Below are 21,391 nucleotides of genomic sequence, written 5' to 3'. Positions count from 1 at the left end.
TCTCTCTTTCTCTGCTTCTCTTATCTTCAGTAATTCCTCTGAGCTTGCATCAAAACTCCCTGATCCTTTTGTTAGCCCTTTCGATTCAGTGGCAGAGTCTGAGCTGTCTATTCTTCCCCAGCCGCCTCACCTTATCTCCCTTCCCCTCTGCCCCCCCCCCATCTCTTTTCTTTCTAAGAAAACACATAGGCGGGCCAGAATCATCCCTGCTGTAACTTCGTTGATTTTGCTGGCATTTGCACCAGAGATAAATCTGGTTCCTAATGCTTGAGCGAAGGAATTGAATAAAGTGGTTTTGTGTGGAATTAAGCCCCAATCCTGCAAGCTCTGACTCTTGTGCGTGGTCCTTGCTCGCAAGAGCAGCCTTATTGAAGTCAACAGGACTAACCTGGGTGAGTAAAGGCTACTCGATCGAGTAAGGGATGGCAGGATCAGGCCTATATTCATTCAAAAGCCCATTCTTTAAAACATCTGGGCTCTCTGGCAGAAAACTTATTTCCGCCTTTATTCAGGGCCAGGCTTGGCTGTCAGTTACGCTGGTGTCAATCAGGAATAACTCAGCAGCAGTTGGTCTGTAGGCATTAATATGTGTTTCTGGCTTTTCTCATGCAGGGGGGTGGATCACGGGCCTGTCAAGGTTTAGAAGACCAGATTCTGACCTCTTCTACTTAATTGAAGTAATTGACTTAATCTGCAGCAAAGGAGATTTAGGTTAAAATTAGGAAAATCTTTAACTGTAGGGGTAGCTAAACTCTGGAATAGGCTTCCAAGGGAGGTTGTGGAATCCCTGTCATTGGAGGGTTTTAAGAACAGGCTGGAAAAATACCTGTCAGGGGTGGTCTAAGTTTACCTGGTCCTGTGACAGTGCAGGGAGTTGAACTTGATGACTTCTCGTGGTCCCTTCCAGCCCTACGTTTAATAGGCAGTGGGTTTAGAACAAATAAAAGGAAGTATTTCTTCACACAATGCATAGTCAACCTGCGCCAGAGGATGTTGTAAAGGCCAAGACCATAACAGAGTTAAAAAAGAATTAGATAAGTTCACGGGGGATAGACCCATCAATGGCTATTAGCCAGGATGGGCAGGAATGATGTCCCTCACCTCTGTTTGCCAGAAGCTGGGAAATGAGCAACAGGGGATGGATCACTTGATGATTCCCTGTTCTGTTCACTCCCTCTGGGGCACCTGGCACTGGCCACTGTTGGAAGACAGGATACTGGGCTAGGTGGACCTTTGGTCTGACCTAGTAGGACCATTCTTAAGTTCTTATGTACATTTCTATGATTTTATGGTGTTAACAGGAAGTTGAGTCCTGCTTGCGTGTGCTGGAGTTGACACCTGCTCACAGAATCGCGTGGATTTACTGCGACACTGCAAGTTCTACAATATCTAGGCTATTTGGCTGCAGTTTCCCGGTAGCTAGGATCAGGAAGCTGCCAATAGCCCCAAAGGGCCACTGAACTAACTAACAGCATCTCTACTGCCCTGCTTATTCCAACCACCCATTCCAGAAAGAGTCTTCCAGTGGCAACATGACAACAAATGCCTCTGCATTAATCTAGAGTCCTAGATCTCATGGGGTCAATGCAGGAATCATTGGGTGAAGTTCTGTGGCCTGTGTTATACAGGAGGTCAGACATCACCATAATGGTCCCTTCTGGTCTTAGAATCTAGAAATCTTAGCCAGGGAGACCTCAATGGTGTATGCAATGATGTGGCTTGGGGGTTTTGTGCCCTGGCTATTCCCTGGATGCTATAAGGTCTGTAGAGACCTCACGCAGCTGAGTCCAAGTGAGGACAGCTCTTAGGAGCTAGCGTGTCAAATGGCCCAGGAAGTCACTCCTTGCACAGGGCTCTGCACCAGTGCAGGGAAAAATAAGACCCCTTCTCTATCTCCTCTCCCTTCCTCAGAAAGGAATCTTCCCTTCTGTTCAATTAACTCTCTCCGCCCCTCCTTCGTTATGACACGTCAGACTACAATTATCTTCGCCCCTCAGAAGCGAAGGGGGAGGCAGGAGGAGGATGTGTACCAGATATGGTTTTAGGAGCAGCTAATTCCTAAACATAATTATTAATTTCATGCTTATCTTATACTAACCTCTGGTTCACAGAGAAGATGGAATTGATTTAATTAGAATTTCCATCATCAAGCAATTTGGATCAGAGCTTTTAATTAGGATAGCGTAATAAACCGCAGGGGCTGTTGGAACAAGAGTTTCTAATTGATGCCTGCTGGCCTTTTTAATCAGCGCTGGGAGGTAAGGCAGTCTTCTCACACAGCCCACTACCCCTACCAACTCCCCGCAGGATATGCCAGAGATATGGGGTGATAAATCTGGCCTTGTGAAGTGTGATGGGCCAAATTGCAGACCCTACCCTTTTAGGCCACCTTCAGGGAATCCCCATGCGCACGTCCCACCAGTAGACATTTCACGATGGTGGTTCCAGTGGCCAGCAGAACCCTTTGAATAAGGGTAGCTGCATCCCAGGCAGACCGCAGGTTGCAAACACATACAAGCTCTCTGTCAAGGGATATAGAATCACAGAATATCTGGGTTGGAAGGGACCTCAGGAGGTCATCTAGTCCAGCCCCCTGCTCAAAGCAGGACCAATCCCCAATTTTTGCCCCAGATCCCTAAATGGCCCCCTCAAGGATTGAACTCACAACCCTGGTTTTAGCAGGCCGCTCAAACCACTGAGCTATCCCTCCCCGCCACCCAAGCATCTGAGCACCTTCAGATGGGGCCGCCTTCAGGTCCTGCGACCTGGGCAATGCTGTTGAACAGCAGGTCAGTCCAGCCCGGTCAGTGTTTTTCAGTATGACCACTGATCTTTGGGGGCCCAGCTTGGGACACCTTAGGGGGCCATTTTTCATAGGTGCTGAGCACCCATGGCTTCATAGGGAGGTGTGGGTACCCAGATCTTTCTGAAAATCAGCCCCCTCAGCTGTCTCCAGTTGAGCTTCCAAAAATCTAAAGGCACCGCAAAAAAAATCGGCGTGCAGTGAATATTTTGCCCTAGGTGGCCACTGGCCAGCACCAGGCGCTTCCAAGAAAGGACCTCATTGCTCGGTGCTGGAGGAAGGGCTGGTGGGGGAAGGTTATTCCTGACCCCATATGGTAGCCAGCATCTGCCCGAGACTGATCTCCTCTGGGAACCCACCCTCGTGGGGATAGCAGCTCTGTGACTATGCATGGGGACATCATTTTGCTCTCCCTGCCAGCATCGTTTCTAATGCACCTGATCCTGTAGTCACTGCTGATGGGCCCATGACTCCCAGCACTGGGTGTCTCCATCCTCCAGGCCCTGGAACACCAGTTAATCTGCAAGACCAGAGTGACCTCCACACCCCTTTGTGCCTCCCCCCCAGGGGAACCTCGCAGTGCCCAGCCCACCTCGGGGAACTACTATGGGTGGCCAGAGAGAGTGCCCTGCAGAGCCAGGCAAGGGTTGTTTCCACTGAGTCACTCCCCCCCAGCCCTCACTTAGGGTTTGTGCCTTAGCCTTTCTGATTTTGTTCCTACATGTTTATGCTATTCGTTTGTACCCTTCCTTAGCAATCTATCCATATTTCCACTGTTTGTAGGATTCCTTTTTGAGTTTCCGGTAATTAAAAAGCTCCTGATGGAGACATATTGGCCTCTTACTACTGTTGTCTTTCCTTCGCATTGGGATAGTTTTCCAGTTGTGTTGGCTCACTGAGAAACAGCCAGCTCTCCTGAGCTCCTTTTTCCCTTCAATTTTCTTCCCATAGGACCTGACCTACCAGTTCTCTGCATTTGTTAAAATCGGCTTTTTGAAGTCCATTGTCCTTGTTCTGTTGTTCTGACTCCTTCCTTGCCTTAGAATTGTGAAATCTATCATTTGATGATCAGTTTCACCCAAGTTGCCTGCCACCTTCAGTTACGCTACCAATTCAACCCTGTTGGTCAGAATCAAATCTAAATCCTTGGTTTCTTCCTCCACTTTCTGGAACAAAACGTTGTACCAGGACATTCCAAGAACTTACTGGAAATTTTGTGTTTTGCATACAAGACAACAGCTTAATACTAAGATAAAGATATAGCACCATCTACCAGTGGAGGTGCTGTCTACACTAATCATTACAATATTTTGGGGTTCTGTTAAGGAAACAAGACATCCTTGGGATTCTCTGGCTAGGTTTTTTAGGAGTTGCTATCACAGTATTGATCAGACGAGATCAGGACTCCACAAAATCCTCCAAATGAGTCACAGAAATAAGACGGGTCACTTAATCACTGTTCATAATCAGGATGACAGCCCTCAGGGTCTCTGTGACTCCAGGTCCTGTTCTACAGGGGGACTTTTCTCGGGTTGCTATGGCATTTGGTCCTGAAATTTCCCTTTAGAACTCTTTTTTTGTTTTTTTTCCCCAGCTATTACAGCTCTGGCTAATTGTGCTGGGGCTCAAATTGGTGGTTTAAGTTCAAGAATTCCATCCCTGCAAACCTCGGCTGGTGGGATAACAGAAAATTGCTGTCTTTGTCTAATTTTCTTCAATCTGAAATTGATTCAGTTAAATTGGTGCCTTCCACTGTTATTAAATAAAAATGGTCTATTAGCTCATAAACTGGCAGTAATGAAATACATAAGAAATCAAGGCACCTTTTCATTTTGACTGTCAGGAGGGAGAAGCAGCTTTTAAGGTAGATCACAATGATCCTTTGATAGGAAAAGTTACCCACCACTTCATGCCAAAGATGACTTGCAGTCCCCGGGGCTCCGTATGTGCTATCTAACTCTGCAGGTGAATCTGATGGGATTCCCAAGGCAAAGGGCCTTCTGTAATGATCTTCGGTCTGTTCTGGTTAAGATAAGGAGGGTCTGATTCTCCATTCAGTTGTTCCCAGAGTAACTCAGTTGACTTCAGTGTATACTGATCACACAGGGGAGCTGGTGTAACTCTGTGAGGCCTGATTCTCAGCAGCTCCACTCATGTGCTTGGGATGGGCAGAGGGGAGGGCTGCAAAAGGGGTCTTTGTGCTCTCCATCTTTTGGGGATGGCCAGCGTACAGCCTTAGGGTCACTCTGCTTTGCATGGCTCTGCAGGGCAAGTGAAGAATACTGCTCTCCAGCCATACCCTCGTCTCACCCTGACCTGCTGTCTATGCTAGGAGCTGGAATTGGGGGAGCCCCGTCGATTTCTTATGCCAGCAATATATCGGCCAGGGAGACCCCTAGCTACCAGCATAAAGGGGCCTTGGTTTACTGAACATTTGCCCCATTGACTTCAGTGGAATTCCTCGCACCCCAGCTGGGTATCTGGCCCTGGGAGTGGATGGCGTTGGGTCAGTTGCCGATTACCTGACACCTCTGTCCTTAGACTGTCAGGAGTGGGGAATGGGGAGGGGAGGCGATCAGGGATTCTCCTCATGGAACCTGCTCATCAGTATCTCTATTGAACAAAGATAAGTGGAGGATGGTGATGTCAAACCTCTGCCAGGCCTCCTTTACTGCATCCTCTGCTCTTAATGGGAACGGAATGGGGTTTCCCCCCATCGCGCTTCTGGGGGAATAGGGAATCGTGTGGCTGCTGAGAAGCTGGGAGAGGAAGGGATGTCAGCCCTTTCTGACGCTGACAGCAGTTCAGGAGGATCAGTGTTCGTTTATGCTGTGAGAGAGGCTGGATTTCAGACGCTGCTGGATTTCAGGTTTTTTGGGGTTTCAAGAGGTGCTGCCTCTATTTGCAGTAGAATTGTCCTTCCCCCTTTGTTTCTTTTCTTTTAAAAACTTTGAATTCCCTGCATGCGGTTGCTTTTATGTATCTAAAAGCACTTTTGTCTTTCATCTGAGAAAATAGCTGATGTCGGGAGTTAGGCTATTGTAGAACAAGAGATCAAAAAGGAGGGGAAAAAAAAACCCAGACAGAAGGATTGTTATGAAACTGTAATTTGGGAACTGGCATTTTATTTCCGCCCTTCTCCCCCGAATCCAAAGCAGGTTATAGAGGAAAAGTCCTTTGGTTTCTTTGTTCAGTTATTTAAACTAGAGCTTACAGTTTGTAGCTTGCAGATCAACAAGTATTTCCGAGGCTCAGTGTAGTAACAGGCTAAATCAAAATCTGCAGACCAAATTTGCCAAAAGAGGGACTTGACTCATGGCATTTTGCCTAAAGGTAGGCATAGCTCTGCAAACTCCTATGCAGTCCTGCCACACACTTCAATCGTAGCTCTGAGTTCCCTCTGCTATACCGGTAGTGAGGACCCCCGCCCCGCAACTCTCCCAATGCACTTAATCTTGACCTTTAGCACCCTCTGCTATTTCAGTCCTGGGCCACTCCTATAGAGAACATCAGCTGTATGTAGCAAATCCTGCTCAGTTTGATGTGTGAACAAGGGACTCCTCAGGAGCTAGGTTGAGGTCACTGAAGTTTGTGATCAAAGTCAGGTTTAAATCCAGCTGTGTTGAGGTCAAAGGCCATCTTGGCGTATACCCATTGATCTTCTCTCTGCCCATCCATATTCCATATGGTAACTGTGTGAGGATTTGGGTTTCCACCTTGTGTATGTACCGTGTGTGCATTTGGCATGTCTGTAGATGTCCGCGGGTGTAATATACTTGTTCTGTTTGTGTCATCTTGCCTGGCAATAACAACCTGCTATGTACTCCCAGCGAGGGAAGGCACTCTTTTTTGACTCCAATGGTAGGGACTTGCCCATGAAGAACCAGGGTTCAATCCCCAGCGATGCCATGGTATCTCTGTACATAGCTGTGATTCATTTGGGATACAGGCACCCATGTCTCCCTTGGGAACTGCGTGTGTGTGCAGGTGGATGTCTGTATATGCATCGGCCATGTCTGTGTATGCATCTATGACAGGACTTGCAGCTGAGAAGACACAGGTCTCCACGGTAATGAATACAAAGGGGATTGTTTATTGAGACCGACTCAGGCTCTCTCTAGCTCCTAGCCTGGGCTGGCTTGCCTCACTACGCAGGAGCTCCTTAAGTCCTGGCCTGGGTGAGGCGACCCTGGAGTGGACTGGTGTGAATTCTGCTCGTGCTGTTTCCCAAGCCCACTTTGCGAAGCTAGACCAGCCCTGTGTCAGTGGATGAATCTCGAAGCCCGAGGCTGAACGTTGGAAGCAGCAGAGCAGGCTCAACAGGGCATTTTCTTTTGTTTCCTCGCCCCTGCTCCCGCAGCCTCCCCCTTGGGAAGAGGGCTGCTCTTGGTTTCCGTCTGGCTGGGATTCGATCTGAAGAGACAAAAGCAGAGATGTGCGACTCTCTGGGCGCCAGGGTTTTGTGCAGGCTCCCGCTTGTGGGATCAGGAGCAAGGCACAATGCACAATGAGCTCCAAGTTAATGCATGGAAGGTGAGGCTGCCGCTGGGAAGCAGGTTCTGGAAGGTGTGGAGGGCAAAGGCTGGGAGCCCACACTCCTCTGCTCAGAAACTCATCTGGATCCTGAGACCCTGGGGATGCGTGAGATAGGATGGGCCCACTGGGAATGTACTGAGTCTGAGCAGCCCATGGCCACTAAGTGCCCAGGGCATTCTGAAGTCTACGGGTGAGGTAGCACCTTCAGGGGAAGCATGGTTGAGTGGTTAGAGCTCTAGCCTACAATGGAAAGACCTGAATTCAGTTCCTTGCTTCCCCATGGACTCCCGTGTTAACCTTGAGCAAAAGTCCCCTAGTCTCTCCCTCCAATGGAGGATAATAGCACTGCTTTATCTCACAGAGGCGGCGTGAGATAAATGCACTGAAGATTGGGAGGTGCTCTGGTGTGACCGTGATGGGGGCCAGGTAGATATCTTACAGGTTGGGGATGCTGGGTCTTGGTGGAGCCAGATGAAACTTTTTCATCTGAAAATTTTTTTGGCAAAACCACGTAGATTTGGTGACACTAAAGCGTTTTGCCCCCTGGTCCTGTTTTCGCTGAATTGCTCCTTTCGGGAGAAACCAGCAAAAATTCCAAGGAGTTGAAATGTTCCATTCTGACATGATCAAAATGGGACCATTTGGATTTTTCAGCGGCAGCATGGCTTTTGGTCTTGACTTTTCCTTCCGTTTCATTTTAAAACATTAAAAAAAAAAAATTGGTTTGGGCCCAAACCATTTTTATTTTTTTCCCCCAACTATACGATTTGCTGAATTTTTTTTAAAAAAATTTGGTTTTGGGGCAACCCAAAATGACCCCCCCCCCAACACACACACAAGTTTTTGGGAATCGCCTGCCAACCACTAATCTGTTTGCGCAGCTGTAGTCCTGGGTACCAGCACATAGCTCCTTCTTTGTTTCGTTCCTGCTCCCTAACTGTAAATCTCTCTAGTGTCAGGGGATGTTAAAATGAGGCCCTTTTACAAAGGCAGAGCTCAACGTGGGTCTCAGTGGAGCTGGGAAGTTTATGATGAGCTTCAGAAGGTGGGAGCTGCACTCCATTAAGCAGCTGTGGGCCTGGTGGATTGGTGCTTGGAAGAAAGATGGGCAGCAAATTGGATTTTGCAGGGTCTTTCCGTGGTTCCCCTGCTCCAGGGGGTGACCTGACATCAGCGACTTTGACGTTACCAACCCTACCTCTGCAATGGAACAGCCCTACAGCTCACACGCACTCTGACACACGCATCCGTGGCACATTCTAATCCAGATGCACACACCTGTGCACGCTTGTCTGGCACATTCTAATCCAGATGCACACACTCATCCAAACTCACATAGGCCCGCTAACCCACATGTAAACGTGCACTCGCTGCATGCCCGGACACAAACACACAGCCCTACTCCAGCACTCCTCCTGTCTCTCTCTCTCTCATCCCTTCCCTCCCTCACCTTCTTGCAAAACATGCAATACCTCTTCTTTGTGTGTGTCATTTTTGACTGCACAACTTCCACCATCTCTGTCTCAATGAGAAAGGAAAGAAGAAGAAATGGAGACAGGAAACAACCCCCTCCCCCCCAACCGAAAACCAGTTACAAGATGAGCGCTTTATTGGCTGAGCAGAATTTCAATGATGCGTCTCACACAGACACTCACACTCTCTCTACTGGTCACAGATATCCAATAAGCAGATCACAGCACCTTGGAATGGAGCACAAAGCAGATTGTCACACAGAATAATCCTATTTGTGCTCTGATAAAGTTTCTCTCTCTCTCTGTCTCTCCAGGTAGTTAAAACAGAAGCCACCGCTCTACAAGGGGCTTTTAATATTCTGGTGGAGTCGTGGGCTTACAACACTGGCATTACATTTAATGGATGTGGGGGGGGACTAGAGTGAAAGAGAAAAGCAAATAAATAAATAAGAGAATCTGAGAGATGCAGCAAGGGGAAAAGAGCCAACCAGAGTGAGAAAGAGAGGAAGAGGAAGATGAGAAAAGAGGGCTGTGGCCACAGGGAATGTGGTGTGTCAGGGGAGCACCCACTATGGGATTTGGTAGAAATGGGGATTTGCCATTTGGGGTTCTTTATGTGAGAGCTTTCTTTGCTGTTGCCCCTTTCGGGACAAAGGCAAGACTGAAGGATGCTGGGGTGTTCCTTTGCAGGATAACCTCTGACTCGGTTGGTCATTCCCCTCTGTTCACTGGAGTGAGACCCTCAGCTGGATTTTTAACCCCTTAGCCCTGGGATGCAGATACCCCATGTGGCAGTCCTGGGGGTGCATTGCCGGAGGACTGCAGTGGGAAGCTTTTGCCTGAGCCAAACCATGCAGTCTTTGCTCTGTTATTCTAACAGACCACAACCCGTGTCTGCTGTTCCCTTCTAACGGCTCTCTGGATGCCTTGGGTCTTTGTTTTCATTTGCTGGTGACTCAGCCAACAAGTAATTTCTATTCATCTATCAAGGACAACATAAATACAAGAAAATCGTAGGCTTGCGTGCGTTGATTTCTGGGAGGGAAGAGTGCCTGCAAGTTCATGTTGCCCTTGAGGTCCATGCCATGTACCAATACGCTTCTCGATTCCAGGGCATTTGAGTGCCCCACTCAGCACAAGTCTACCTCCGAGCAATTGCCTTATCAGGAAGGTGGCCTGTAGAGTCCTGGTTTTGAAACACGCAGGCAAGGGCGGCTTGTGGGTGGTCACCCTAAAGAGCGTTGGGTTACACCACTAGTTGTGCAGGAGCAAACCACTTCATGTGTGCCCATAATTAGAGGGGGCGTATAATCAAGCTCAGGGCCAACACTACAATTACTTGATCTTGTAGCTTTCATTATGAACAGCCTAGCATGCAGCTTCTGGGCATCTAATCTGCTCCAAAGGCTCAGGTCAGACTGACCTGTCCCTCCCTCTGCCTCCGCTTTTAGGCTGTGGGCTACCTGATTGCTTGACCCAGGTGTTATGCCTCCTTCCGAGTGAGCACAGTCTGTGCCAATTTGCCTACATTCAGTATATATCCAAGTAGCCTGTGCTGATTGCAGCATTGCTATAACCTCTAGCAGTCTTCTGGGGCTATTCCCTGATTTTAAACTATATGGGGTGGAGGACAAAGATTTAGGTTGTAGCTCCTAAACTGATGGTTTTGGTAACCCAAATCAGATTTGACTCCTGGCTTCCAGAAGGGAAAGATGGGGTTAGGTAACATTCCCTTGCTGCCCCAGCTCTCAATCCGTTCTGAACCATTGCTCTAGCATGGTGTTCGAGGACAGTGTACTGCCAGACCATCTTTCAGATGAGATGCAAAACCCAGCTCCTGATCCTTTTCACGAAAGATTCCTGAGCAATTCAGGTGGGTTTTTTTGGCTACCGAAGAGTGATACCCTCATATCCTGGCAACACTCCAACTCAGGTAACTACATTTCCCCAGGTCTTTTAAAAAAAAAAATCCCCTGAAGTTTTAATTGAGCTCCACTGTTCTTCACTTCCTGCCCTCAAGTGCTGCACTGTATTGTGTGCTGTTAGACAGCTGTTGAGTTCCACCCCAGAGGTGGCCGCCTGTAAGTGGTGGCGGGATTGATTCCTGTACGCATTGTTTGCAAAGTGCTTTAGGAAACGAGGCGCGGTAGCAATATAAGCCTGAAGCCAACAAACTCGTAGCTGAGAAAGCACACGACCAATTTAACACTGGATACATCTCCTATAAGGGAACAGCAGGTTGGTGAGGGGAGGATGGACTTGATTTAATAGGCCTTTTCTATCACTAAGATTAATTAATGTCTGCAGAGCGTTCTGAAGTGCTATATAAGTGCTAAGCAGCTCAAGATCATAAATCATTCTAATGCACCATTCAATGCAAGTCAACTCTGATTAATTTTAAAGGCATATTTATTGCTTTGTTTGGAGAGAATTTCAGAACCTGTACGTAGCGGAGGGTGAAGTCAGGGCCCTCTCCTTCCCCCAGGCTCGCTTGGATGGTGGACTGTGCCAAAACTAAATCCTGGAGAGGCTCTTTAAGGCTATGGGGCCTTGCTATCATGGTTGGCTGGTGGAGTTCCTCTTGGCATTATCTGGGATTCTCTGTTTGGTGGCTCCTCCTGGTTGCCTTATTTGGTATGTCTTACCTTCACCCCATCCCTGTCTTTTTCCATTCGTTGTCCCTGATTTCTGGGCTCTGTGGCTCCTCCTTTGACTGGGGGGGTGGGCCTTTTGTTCTGGTGGACTCCACCCATCTTCTCCAGAATTCAAATAAGCTGCCTCCACTCCCCTCCCCTCCCCTCCCCTCCCCATTGCCTTTCCTTGGTTGTCCCTCTGGCCATTTAATTAATCTTTGTGGTTCCTCCCTTCTCCTGATGGGGAGCTGCTGTTATTGTTCCTGTGGTGGAGTTCTTTCCCAGGGGTCAAATGGCTGGACCTCCTCCCATCCTTGTTCTCCTTGAGTTGCCCCAACTTATCAGTCCACCCCAGTCCCTTTTTGGCTCCTCCCCTTCTCTGAGAGTGGGCAAGGTAAGCGGGAGGAGCCTTTTGGGGGTTTTTCTTGTCAACCTGGGCTGCTAGTGGTGATACAGACAGTACTAAGGCTGGGCCTCTGCTCTCTGGGGTTGCACTTTTGCTTCCAAGCCTTGTCAGCTGAGAAATGGTCCTAAGCTTGACTGGTGAAGAATGCTTACACTCTCATGCATGCAGAGAGCACACAGAGGAGATCAAAGTGGCCTGAGAGGCCAATGCAGAGAATATTACACACAGAAAGCTGGGGAGGGGAAGCAGGGTGCCGGAGGTGTTAACTGCTCTCTGTCAGCCAGCCAGGCACAGAGCTCCCATGCTACTCCAAAGGCAATCAAAGAGACTTGTTGAGAACTCAGTTGCTCTGTGGTTCTCCCCCGACCCTCTTCTGGGAGTTGAGGGCTGTCCCCTTTGAAGATCGACATAATTAGGCTCAAAGCGTGCATGGAGGAGAGGCTGGTGAGAGAAAAGAGGAGATAAAAAGGGGGAAAAACTAAAGCATCACAGAACCATTTTGCTGGCTGTTTAGGCAGCATCATACCTGGCTGACACAAGCCCTTTAGTTCCTCTCCTTTCTGGCAGGGCCTGGGAGAAGGGTTTAGAATTGATCTAGATTTGTTGTTCTCTTCTTTTTCCTCTTGTATTTTTCAGGAGAAGACAGTTGGTTTCTTTTCTTCTTGGGGAGACTCTGGAATCTCCCCATCTGCTTGGCTCTGTTGCAAAGCTAAGAACTTTTGTGGGAGAAAATACAAAGGAGCAACTGTGTTTTTTATTTTTCCCCCTCCCAGCTCTTTGTATGTGTCATCAAACCGACTCTGTTAATCGGGGAGCGAGGAGGAGAAAAATATCCCCGTCCTTTTTTGTTTCCTCTCCCAGGCTCCTCAGTGCAAGGAGCTTTCCAGAGCTCAGGTCTTTGGCAAGGATCAAAGCCCTTGGAGTGTCAAAAAGTCATGGCACTTGAAACCAAGATCCCTCAGTCTTTTCTCATCTTCCCTCACTCTGTTTTCTCCTTGCGTCGCTGGCCTCTGGCTGCTGTATTTGGAAAGCATAGAATCATAGAAATGACAGGCTGGAAAGGACCTGAAGAGGTCACCATGTCCAGCCCCCTTTGCTGAGGAAGGACCAAGTCAAACCTAGCTCATCCCTGACAGGTGTTTGTCCAATGTGTTCTTAAAAACCTCCAATGATGGGGATTCCACGACCTCCCTTGGAAGCCTGTTCCAGAGTTTAGTTACCCTTCTAATAATAGTTTATTTTTCCTGATAGCTAACCTAAATCTCCCTTGCTGCAGATTAAACCCATAACTTCTTGTTTTGCCTTCAGTGGACATGGAGAACAATTGATCACCGTCCTCTTTATAACAGCCCTTTACATATTGGAAGTTATCAGGTCAACTCACCATCTCCTTTTCTCAAGACTAAACATACCCTTTTTTTTTTTTTTTTTTTTTTTTAAAACTTTTCCTCACAGGTCAGGTTTTCTAAACCTTTGCTCATGTTTTGTTGCTCTCCTCCGGACTCTTCAGTTTTTCCACATCTTTCCTAAAGTGTGGTGCCCGGAATTGGACACAGTACTCCAGCCTGACCGGTGCTGAGTAGAGTGGGACAATTACCTCCTGTGTCTCACACACAACACTCCTGTTAATACTCCCAGAATGATGTTAGCATCACGTTGTTGATTTATATTCAGTTTGTGATCCTCCATCACCCCAGATCCCTTTTGGCAGTACTGCCCCCTAGTCAGTTATTCCCCATTGTGTAGTTATGCATTTGATTTTTCCTTCCCAAGCGAAGTACTTTGCACCTGTCTTTACTGAATTTCATCTTGTGGAATTCAGACCAATTCTTCCAATTTGTCAAGGTTGTTTTGAATTTTGAGCCTGTCCTCCAAAGTGCTTGTAACTCCTCCTGGCCTGGTGTCATCCGCAAATTTTATAAGCGTACTCCCCACTCCATTAGCCACGTCATTAATAAAAATACTGAATAGTACTGGACCCAGGACAGAATATGCCCTCCCAGTTGGACAGTAAACCATTAATAACTACTCTTTTGAGTACGGTCTTTCAAGCAGTTTGTGCACTCACCTTATAGTCATTTCATCTAGCTCACATTTCCCTACTTTGCTTATGAGAATGTCATGTGGGATTGTATCAACAGACTTTCTAAAAATTAAGATGTATCACATTTACTGCTTCCCCCCCCATCCATTAGGCCAATAACCCTGTCAAAGAAGGAAATTAGCTTGCATTTGCATGATTTGTTCTTGAGAAATCCATGCTGGCTATGCCTTATAACCCTATTATCCTCCAGGTTCTTACAAATTGATTAATAATTTGTTCCAGTATCTTTCCAAGTATTGAAGTTAGGCTGACTGGTCTACAATTCCCTGGGCCCTCTTTGTTCCCCTTTTTAAAGATAGGTACTGTTTGCCGTTCTCTAGTCCTCTGGGATCTCACGCTCCCGCTATGAGTTCTTGAAAACCGTTGCCAATGTGTGGTCCGTTGGACTGGGCCAAAGGAGACCAGAGTTCTATTCAGCGCCAGCTTGGTGGGCAGGCGAGCAGAATGGATGCCCTGAGAGCCAGTGTCCACAGGGTATGTTTTTGTTCTTTGCTTAGCTGCTGGTGCGGGCGGTGCGAAAAAGTTTTCCTCCGCCCAGGCCGGCAGATCAGCTAGGGCCATTCCTGGTTCTATTCTTAACCTGCTGTTTGACGTTGGGCAAGTCACTGCCAGTCCGTGCCTCAGTTTCCCCATCTGTAAAACAGGGGAAATGATACAGGCCTGCCTTTGTGAAGTGCTTTCAGATGTGGATGGAAAGTTTCTGTACAAGAACACGGTTATGATCTTATTGCACCTAGATGCATCTACAAAACACTTGTCCACTCCTCAGCTCCAGACCCGTATTGCTCAGGTGCTGGTAGAGAGCTGGGGCAAAACTTTCAGTGTTCTGCTGGCATTGAGTTGCTTGCACCCAAGAGTCCTCACGGTGCTGTGACTGGGAGAAGCCCAGATCGGATTGCTGAAGAACTGCTGCTGGAAGGAGAACTGGAGTATCCCCTGGTAGCATGCAAGCAAAAGTCCTTGTTTTCTTCCTTCCCAGCCCCCTTATTTGAAGTCCAAGGGTTGGGGAACATATCTTAGTGCCCGGGAAGGTGCAGTATTATTGGGAACCTAAGTCCGGGTTTCTATCTCTAGTGGTGACCGATGGTGCGCTTATTCCAATAGCGAGAAAAATCGGTTTAAAAAAATAAGACTTGAGGGGTGGGAATGGGTTTTAAAACACAAGGGTAGACCACGATTGTGAATGTGAGTCAACAAGGCTCATCCGTCGGTACTTCATATATCCGCAACACCCCAGTCTTGCCTCCTTCAACTATTGCACCTGCTGTGTGATTTGTGTGACCTCCCTCAAGCCGTCCCGTGTCATGTCAGTGAGATGGCTTGTGGTCTAAGGCTCCTGCAATTTGCTCCTCTTTATTTCAGTGACCTCTCTTTCCTTGCCCCCGCAGATACCCCAGATAAGCTATGCTTCCACTGCCCCTGACCTGAGCGACAACAGTCGGTACGACTTCTTTTCCCGCGTTGTTCCCTCCGACACCTACCAGGCCCAAGCAATGGTGGACATAGTCAAGGAGCTCAAGTGGAATTACGTCTCCACATTAGCCTCCGAGGGAAGCTACGGCGAGAGTGGGGTGGAGGCCTTCATCCAGAAGTCCAGAGAGGATGGTGAGTGAACTTCCTGCTGATATACAGGCCATGGGGTTGAAATGGGGTCTGCGAGCAAAATACAGCTGGATCTCTTGGGGTGGACTGCATTATGGGTCATGGTGTCGAGAACTGCAGGGAAGTGGGGGGTAGAATGTATCTGGATACAGCTGGGGTTGAGTTAGTCCTTAAGCTTGGACGGCAACGTCTGCAGATTGGAAGCTGAAGGACGTGAGTTCTAGGCCCACCTCTAATCTCTCTCCATCACTGATCTGTCCATACAGCTGAATACATCAGGCAGGTGAGGAACGGCCTCTCTCTGGCTAGCTAGCAAAGACAGAGGTGATAATTGAAGGGGAAGGGCTAGTTTTTGTGAAGCTTCTTGTGCGATCATCCTAGGGGCACTTGTCCTCAACTGCAAGTGTAAACTTTGTGAGGTAGCTGTGGCTCGGTCTGCTGTGATAACAGCTGCCCATTGGAGGTGCTGTATTAGCCCGCACCCAGGCCTGTGTCGTGTTGCCGGCACGGCAGAATTGGGAAGTGCTTGTTGGCATCTGGGAACAGTGACCACTGCGGCCTGTCGGCAGATTGTTGCAGCTTCCTGAGGCCCGTCTGTAGCATTGGGGGTTAGGCTGCTTTTTGAATTGGGGGGGCAGCTTGTGAGGGACTTGTGTGGTAGCATAACATAAAGCTCTGTCCACGTGGTTAGGCTCATACAATTCAACCTCAGTCATGATCCACCCTAGGGGGCCATAGGGTCCAACGCACGACCCAGGAGCAATCGAGAGATGCTAGGGTCTGGCACGGGCATGCGAAGAGTCAGGCCGAAGGGAACAATCAGCGTGAAACGCGACTAGAACACCGAGTTGAGATGAGGCCTGTGCTGGAGAGAGGAAATGTATGTGGAATGGGACGGATCCTCCTGTCTTTGCTTGCTCAGGGTTGGGCCCACTTGGAGTTTCGCCTGAACAAGGGTCTCTGGATTTATCCCTCTTTCCACCTCTTCCTCTTTCCCTGTGCTAAATCCCCAAATAGCCTAATGCGTGCTAATGCCTCTGTATATGTGCTTTCGGCCCATCAACCGTATTGTAATTGCTTATTCCTGCAGACCACATGGTGACCAAGCGCTCTACATTGGTACCACCCTGCAGCTAGAATCCCACCATAAATCTCGCCTAAGCACTTTTAATTGCACCACTAAGGGTCACAGCAACGGTCTGCGGGGGAACAGCAGTTTGTGAGGCATCCCTGATGGCTGGGACTTGATGTCTAGGCTCTGCCTGGGCGGTCCCTGTGAGACTAAGGGAACTCTAGCGGTCCGGAGAGGAAGAAGCAATGCAGGGTGGGAATGAAGTGATAGACAAGCCCTCTCCCTTACTCCTCTTCTCCCCCTCCTAAGGTGCAGTCTCTGGCACAGGTGAGAGTTGCATTGGGGGCAGACTTAACCTGTCTGCAGCTGCTTAGCCACTGTGAGCTATTGGAGTGACTAAGACGAGCCGCCCCCTCCCGCTCCTGCCCTGACACCCCTCCGGCTCCAGGGTGGTTCCTAAGGGGCATGTGCCAGTGGGGATATTCCCTATGGGGAGTGTTGCCTGGCTGCCTTGTGGCCCCCTTGCACCTTCACAGCTGACAAACGGACCCAGAGTGTGGGGCTGCATCTCCCCCCACCAGTGGAGCATTGCATCTCTCCTGTTAACTCTGATCTCTCCTTCCAATGGGGTCTCTCCCCAGGCAGCCCCCGGTACCTGGGCGCCCTTCTGTGTCGCTAGCACGGACAAAATAGCCAGCCCATTACAGCGGTGCCCGCCTGCTAAATGAAGTTTGATGTTTCCAACTTCTTTAACTGCGGTGCAAGAAGAGAAGGAAGGCAGGAGAGGGAGAGAAGAAAGAGAGGCGCTGATCTCCAAATTGAAATCTGAATGGAACGGCTGTGGGCTGCTGCTGACGTCCCCCTCTGCAGCCTAATCCTTCTGCAAGATTAAAGATGTCTTTGGTCACATATTGTATTGATTCATTCCCTGAAGTATAAATCATCCCTTTGCAGGCTGGCAACGAGTGGCTACAGCTGGGAGATTTTAAAAAAATGATTCTGGACCAATGATGAACCAGGCACGACATAAATTTCAAAGCCTTGATTAAGACTCTTTGTGTGAGCTGCACTGCCTATTGCTCCTGGAGGCCAGTGAGATGGGGGGCGAGGATGCTGAGGAGAAATGTTAGGGGCTCAGGGAGAAATTGTCTGCAAGGGCAATGCAGTCCTTTGTCGTTTATCCCCATCTGGTACTGTGTGATCCAGGCCAGGACTCGGAGGAGACCTGGTGTTGGAGTCTGGAGTAGCAGAGGCTGCCTCAGTCTGAGAGTTGGCGAGCCAGAGAGAACCACAGGGACTGTCAGTGTCCAGCAGCCTCATTGGACCACGCCTTCACATTCACTACAGCTGAGCCCTCGCTCCCTGCGTGTCCACGGGGCTGCAGACTTGTGACAGTGTCCTGAGATATACAGCCACGACAATGCAGGGATGCAAGGTCATCGCCCCAGCTGTTGCAGTGAGGAATTTCTCCCCCCCCCCTTCCCTCTTACACTGAAACAAGCTTCCTGTGGCCCAGGCTGATCAGGATGCTAGGCCCCCATCTTGAACTCGCCGTGACAACACAAGCACATTCCCCTCTCCCCCTCCTTGTGGCATTGGCAGAATGATGCCACCTCTGTTCTGGTATTACCGGCTCCCCCTTTCAAGAGAGGAGCCCCCATGGCTGAAATTGAAACAAAACAAGGGTAGAGAGCATGTGCCAGTGGTTAATTACTCTCACAGTTAAAAGTGTATGTCTTGTTTCCAGTCTGATTGCTGGTGCTGAGTTGCCAACAGAGATGCCCCAGCTGTTCTCAAGTTGGTGATGGCATGCACACAACACAACACATTTTATCTCAAGACACAGGACCAAATTATTTGCTGACTTTCCCCCCGTTAGTTGGGTTGTACAAGATGTAAATCAAGACAGAATATGCTCTACAGAGTCAGTGACTCCTGTTATTATTAAGGTTTGTACTTGGGTAGCACCTAGGAGCCTCAGTCATGGAGCAGAACCCCATTGTGCCGGGTGCGGTACAATCACAGAATGAAAAGACAGTCCCTGCCCCAAAGAGCTTATGTCGCTCCCAGGGGGTAGCACGGTCCATCCTTTGGGCACCAGCAAGAGATCTAGATTCTGTTCTCCATCACTGGCGACTTTAGAATCAAGACTGGATGTTTTTCTAAAAGATCTGCTGTTGGAACTCTTTTTGGGGCAGCTCTATGGCCTTTGCTGTTCAGGAGATCACACTGGATGGTCCCTTCTGGTCTAGGAATCTGAGTTAGTCCACAGCAGTTTCTGGACCGTAGTGTCTGCTGCCTGCCATTCTTTCTGTGTAAGTGGCTAGGAAACTCATTCGCTGTGTGTAAGGAGACTTCGAATAAGTTGGGGCTTTGCTGTGGCCCAGCCAGTGAGCCTATTCCAACTCTCCCAGCCTTTCCAGATCAGTCAGCGAGCGGGGCACTTTCCAGGAGAGAAGACGTCAGACAAACACTACCAGGCTTTAACGGAAAATAAAGTTTGGCACCGTTGCTTGGTTCTCCTAGTTGAGTGGAATTATCCCTGTGGGCACGTGCTTTAACTTGTCTCTAGACTTTGGACAGCCTGAAAGTCTGTGCTCAGCAAAACTCTTTGCAAGGATTTGACAGGAATCGGAAAGCATTCGGCTGACGGGTGCCACTGGATGCTTAGAAAGGATTATCGCCAGTGAGAGTAGGGGGGAGAGCGCTGGCTGCATTCTGGGAGCTTGCAGCTGCTGTGGCTCCAGCCTCCCTCAAGCGGGGCTGCTGTGGAGAATAACACAGGAGTCCTGGATGTGGAGGGGGAGCTTTGAGTCACACCAGTGCTAGCCTCCCCCACCAGGAGCCTCTGAAAGGAGTGGGACAGGAGCCCTCCCACTCCTTCAGGGGTGGGGTGGAAATGAGGTCTTAGAGCCTCCTTTTGGGAGAGGCTATAGGGAAATCTGCAGGAGCAGTCAGAGGGGGTGGGGAAGGGGAGAACAGACAGCTACTCCAGTCCCAGCCTCTGTCAGTAGGAGGCGCTGTTAAGAGCTGATATGGCACCTTATCCACTAACTAACTATTGACATACATGCAAATACCGAGCCCTCCTGTAAGTTGCAAGTTCACTGGCTGGAAGCCATCTCGCAGCTACTCCACACCCAGCCCCTCCCAACAGAAGGCCCCATAGGAAACGGTGGGAGGAGCTGCCCAGGCGTGGGGAGTTCCAGCCTCTCCCAACAGGAGGCACAGCAATGCTGCCTGAGGGGTGCTCGCTAGGTGCTAACCTTTCTTAGCAGGAGTATGCTACAGAAAATGATGTAGAACTGGCTGTGGGGAGAGCTCGGCTTGGCCTATCCCTGTTCTACGTTTCTTTGGCTATCTGCTGCATAATAATCCATGGAGAGATGAGAACTAAAGAGTGTTTTCAGAGGCAGTTAGAGTCCTGCCATGCACCGATGGCTGCCTATTGCTAATTTAACTGTATCTGAATGGCACATTACATTCTGGCAAGATCTGTGGGACACCAGTCCATCTAATGCAAGTCAAACTGTGTTACGACCTTATAAATGGATAAGGGGAATAAAAACTTCTAGGTGACAAGCTTCTAATCAAAGCCCTATAAATAGGAACTGCATTAATCCAGTGGCTCTGAGAACCGGCTGCGCTTTTAATATGCAGAAGCGTCCATCTAGGGATTCAACTGGGAATCGCTGCTCTTTAGGATTTTAACTTGAAAAGCAGAATGTTTTGGCAGGTCTGCAGTCGTACATGAGTGCGTGTGTGCTTCAGAGCAGGCAGGTGTGGCTGTTCCTGGATGCACAAGTACTTGTGATCGTGTGGACGTATGGGGGAACGTACTTGGTGTGTATACACACGTGAGCGGGTCTATGTGTGTTACTCAGGGCAAAGGTGTCCACATCTAGCACTGTGTGTACGTGTTGATTGTCGGCGTTTCTGCATATACCCGGGGGTGTATGAACCTGTGGGTGTGTAATGGAGTGTGTGTATGTCTGGGTGCATCTCTGTAGACCTTGAACGTGTGCATGAATGTTCAGGGATATGTGGCACATAGCAGTGAGAACATGTGACTAGATGTACCGGTGACTCCATAGGTGTATGAGTGACAGGGTTTGTGTGTGTATCTCTGCTTGTCTGCATGTAGGCTGTGTGTGCATGAGAAAGGGGGAGGGAGGCAGGGAGTGCAGTGTTAGCATAGAAAAAGGGTTTTTATTGCTTTCTGTTAAAGGCTTAGCTGCTAACTCGACTGGGGTTTGTCAGTGCTAAGCAGCAGCCCCATCTGAACCGTTATAACACAAATCACCTGACAACGAGAGGAATAAAGGGGAAAGTAACCGTTTTTTGTTGTCGTTTTGCATTCTCTCTCGCACAGATTTGCCATCCAAGAGACCGAGCTCTTTTCTGCCCGGCTTGTACAGGTGGGGGGACCCTGTTACCCTGGTGCTGTGTGAGTACCTTCCCTGGAGCTAGACAGTCTGTCACGCCGGTGGTGGGGGCAGTGGTAGAGGAGGTGTTAAGAATTTTGGATTTGCAGTACTGCATCAGAGCGCTGATCCCTCAAGTCCAGCGTGTGGCCTCTACTAGTGGCCGCTGACTGATGCTTCCGTTCCTGATGCATGTGTCTGATGGAAAGGCTTTATTTTAAAGGCAAATGGCACCCGGATTCTATCCCAGCAGGGTGGCTTTGCTGTCCTGTGGCTCAGGCATGTTGCCCCAGTGCGGTAGCCCTTTCTTAGAGATCTGCCTCCAAAACAGAGTCTGAG

At 49.0% G+C, this 21,391-nt stretch overlaps 1 protein-coding gene across 9 annotated transcripts in view; it reads left to right on the top strand.

Moving 5' to 3' along the window:
* GRM4 (glutamate metabotropic receptor 4) overlaps positions 1-21,391 on the top strand; it is a 205,449-nt gene that overhangs the window by 55,986 nt on the left and 128,072 nt on the right. For 8 of the 9 annotated variants that reach the window (XM_084611524.1, XM_084611525.1, XM_084611521.1 and 5 more), the window contains one exon: positions 15,343-15,559. In XM_084611524.1, coding sequence (XP_084467650.1) covers positions 15,343-15,559 — 217 coding nt within the window. Of the gene's footprint in view, positions 1-15,342; positions 15,560-21,391 lie in introns of those variants that run through there. The other variant, XM_084611526.1, reaches the window with a different exon arrangement.

This window comes from Lepidochelys olivacea (genome assembly GCF_965140295.1).
Source record: "Lepidochelys olivacea isolate rLepOli2 genome assembly, chromosome: 21".
Classification (NCBI taxonomy): Eukaryota; Metazoa; Chordata; order Testudines; family Cheloniidae; genus Lepidochelys; species Lepidochelys olivacea.
Note: the sequence above shows the minus strand (reverse complement) of the source record. Positions and strands in the feature narration are given on the sequence as shown.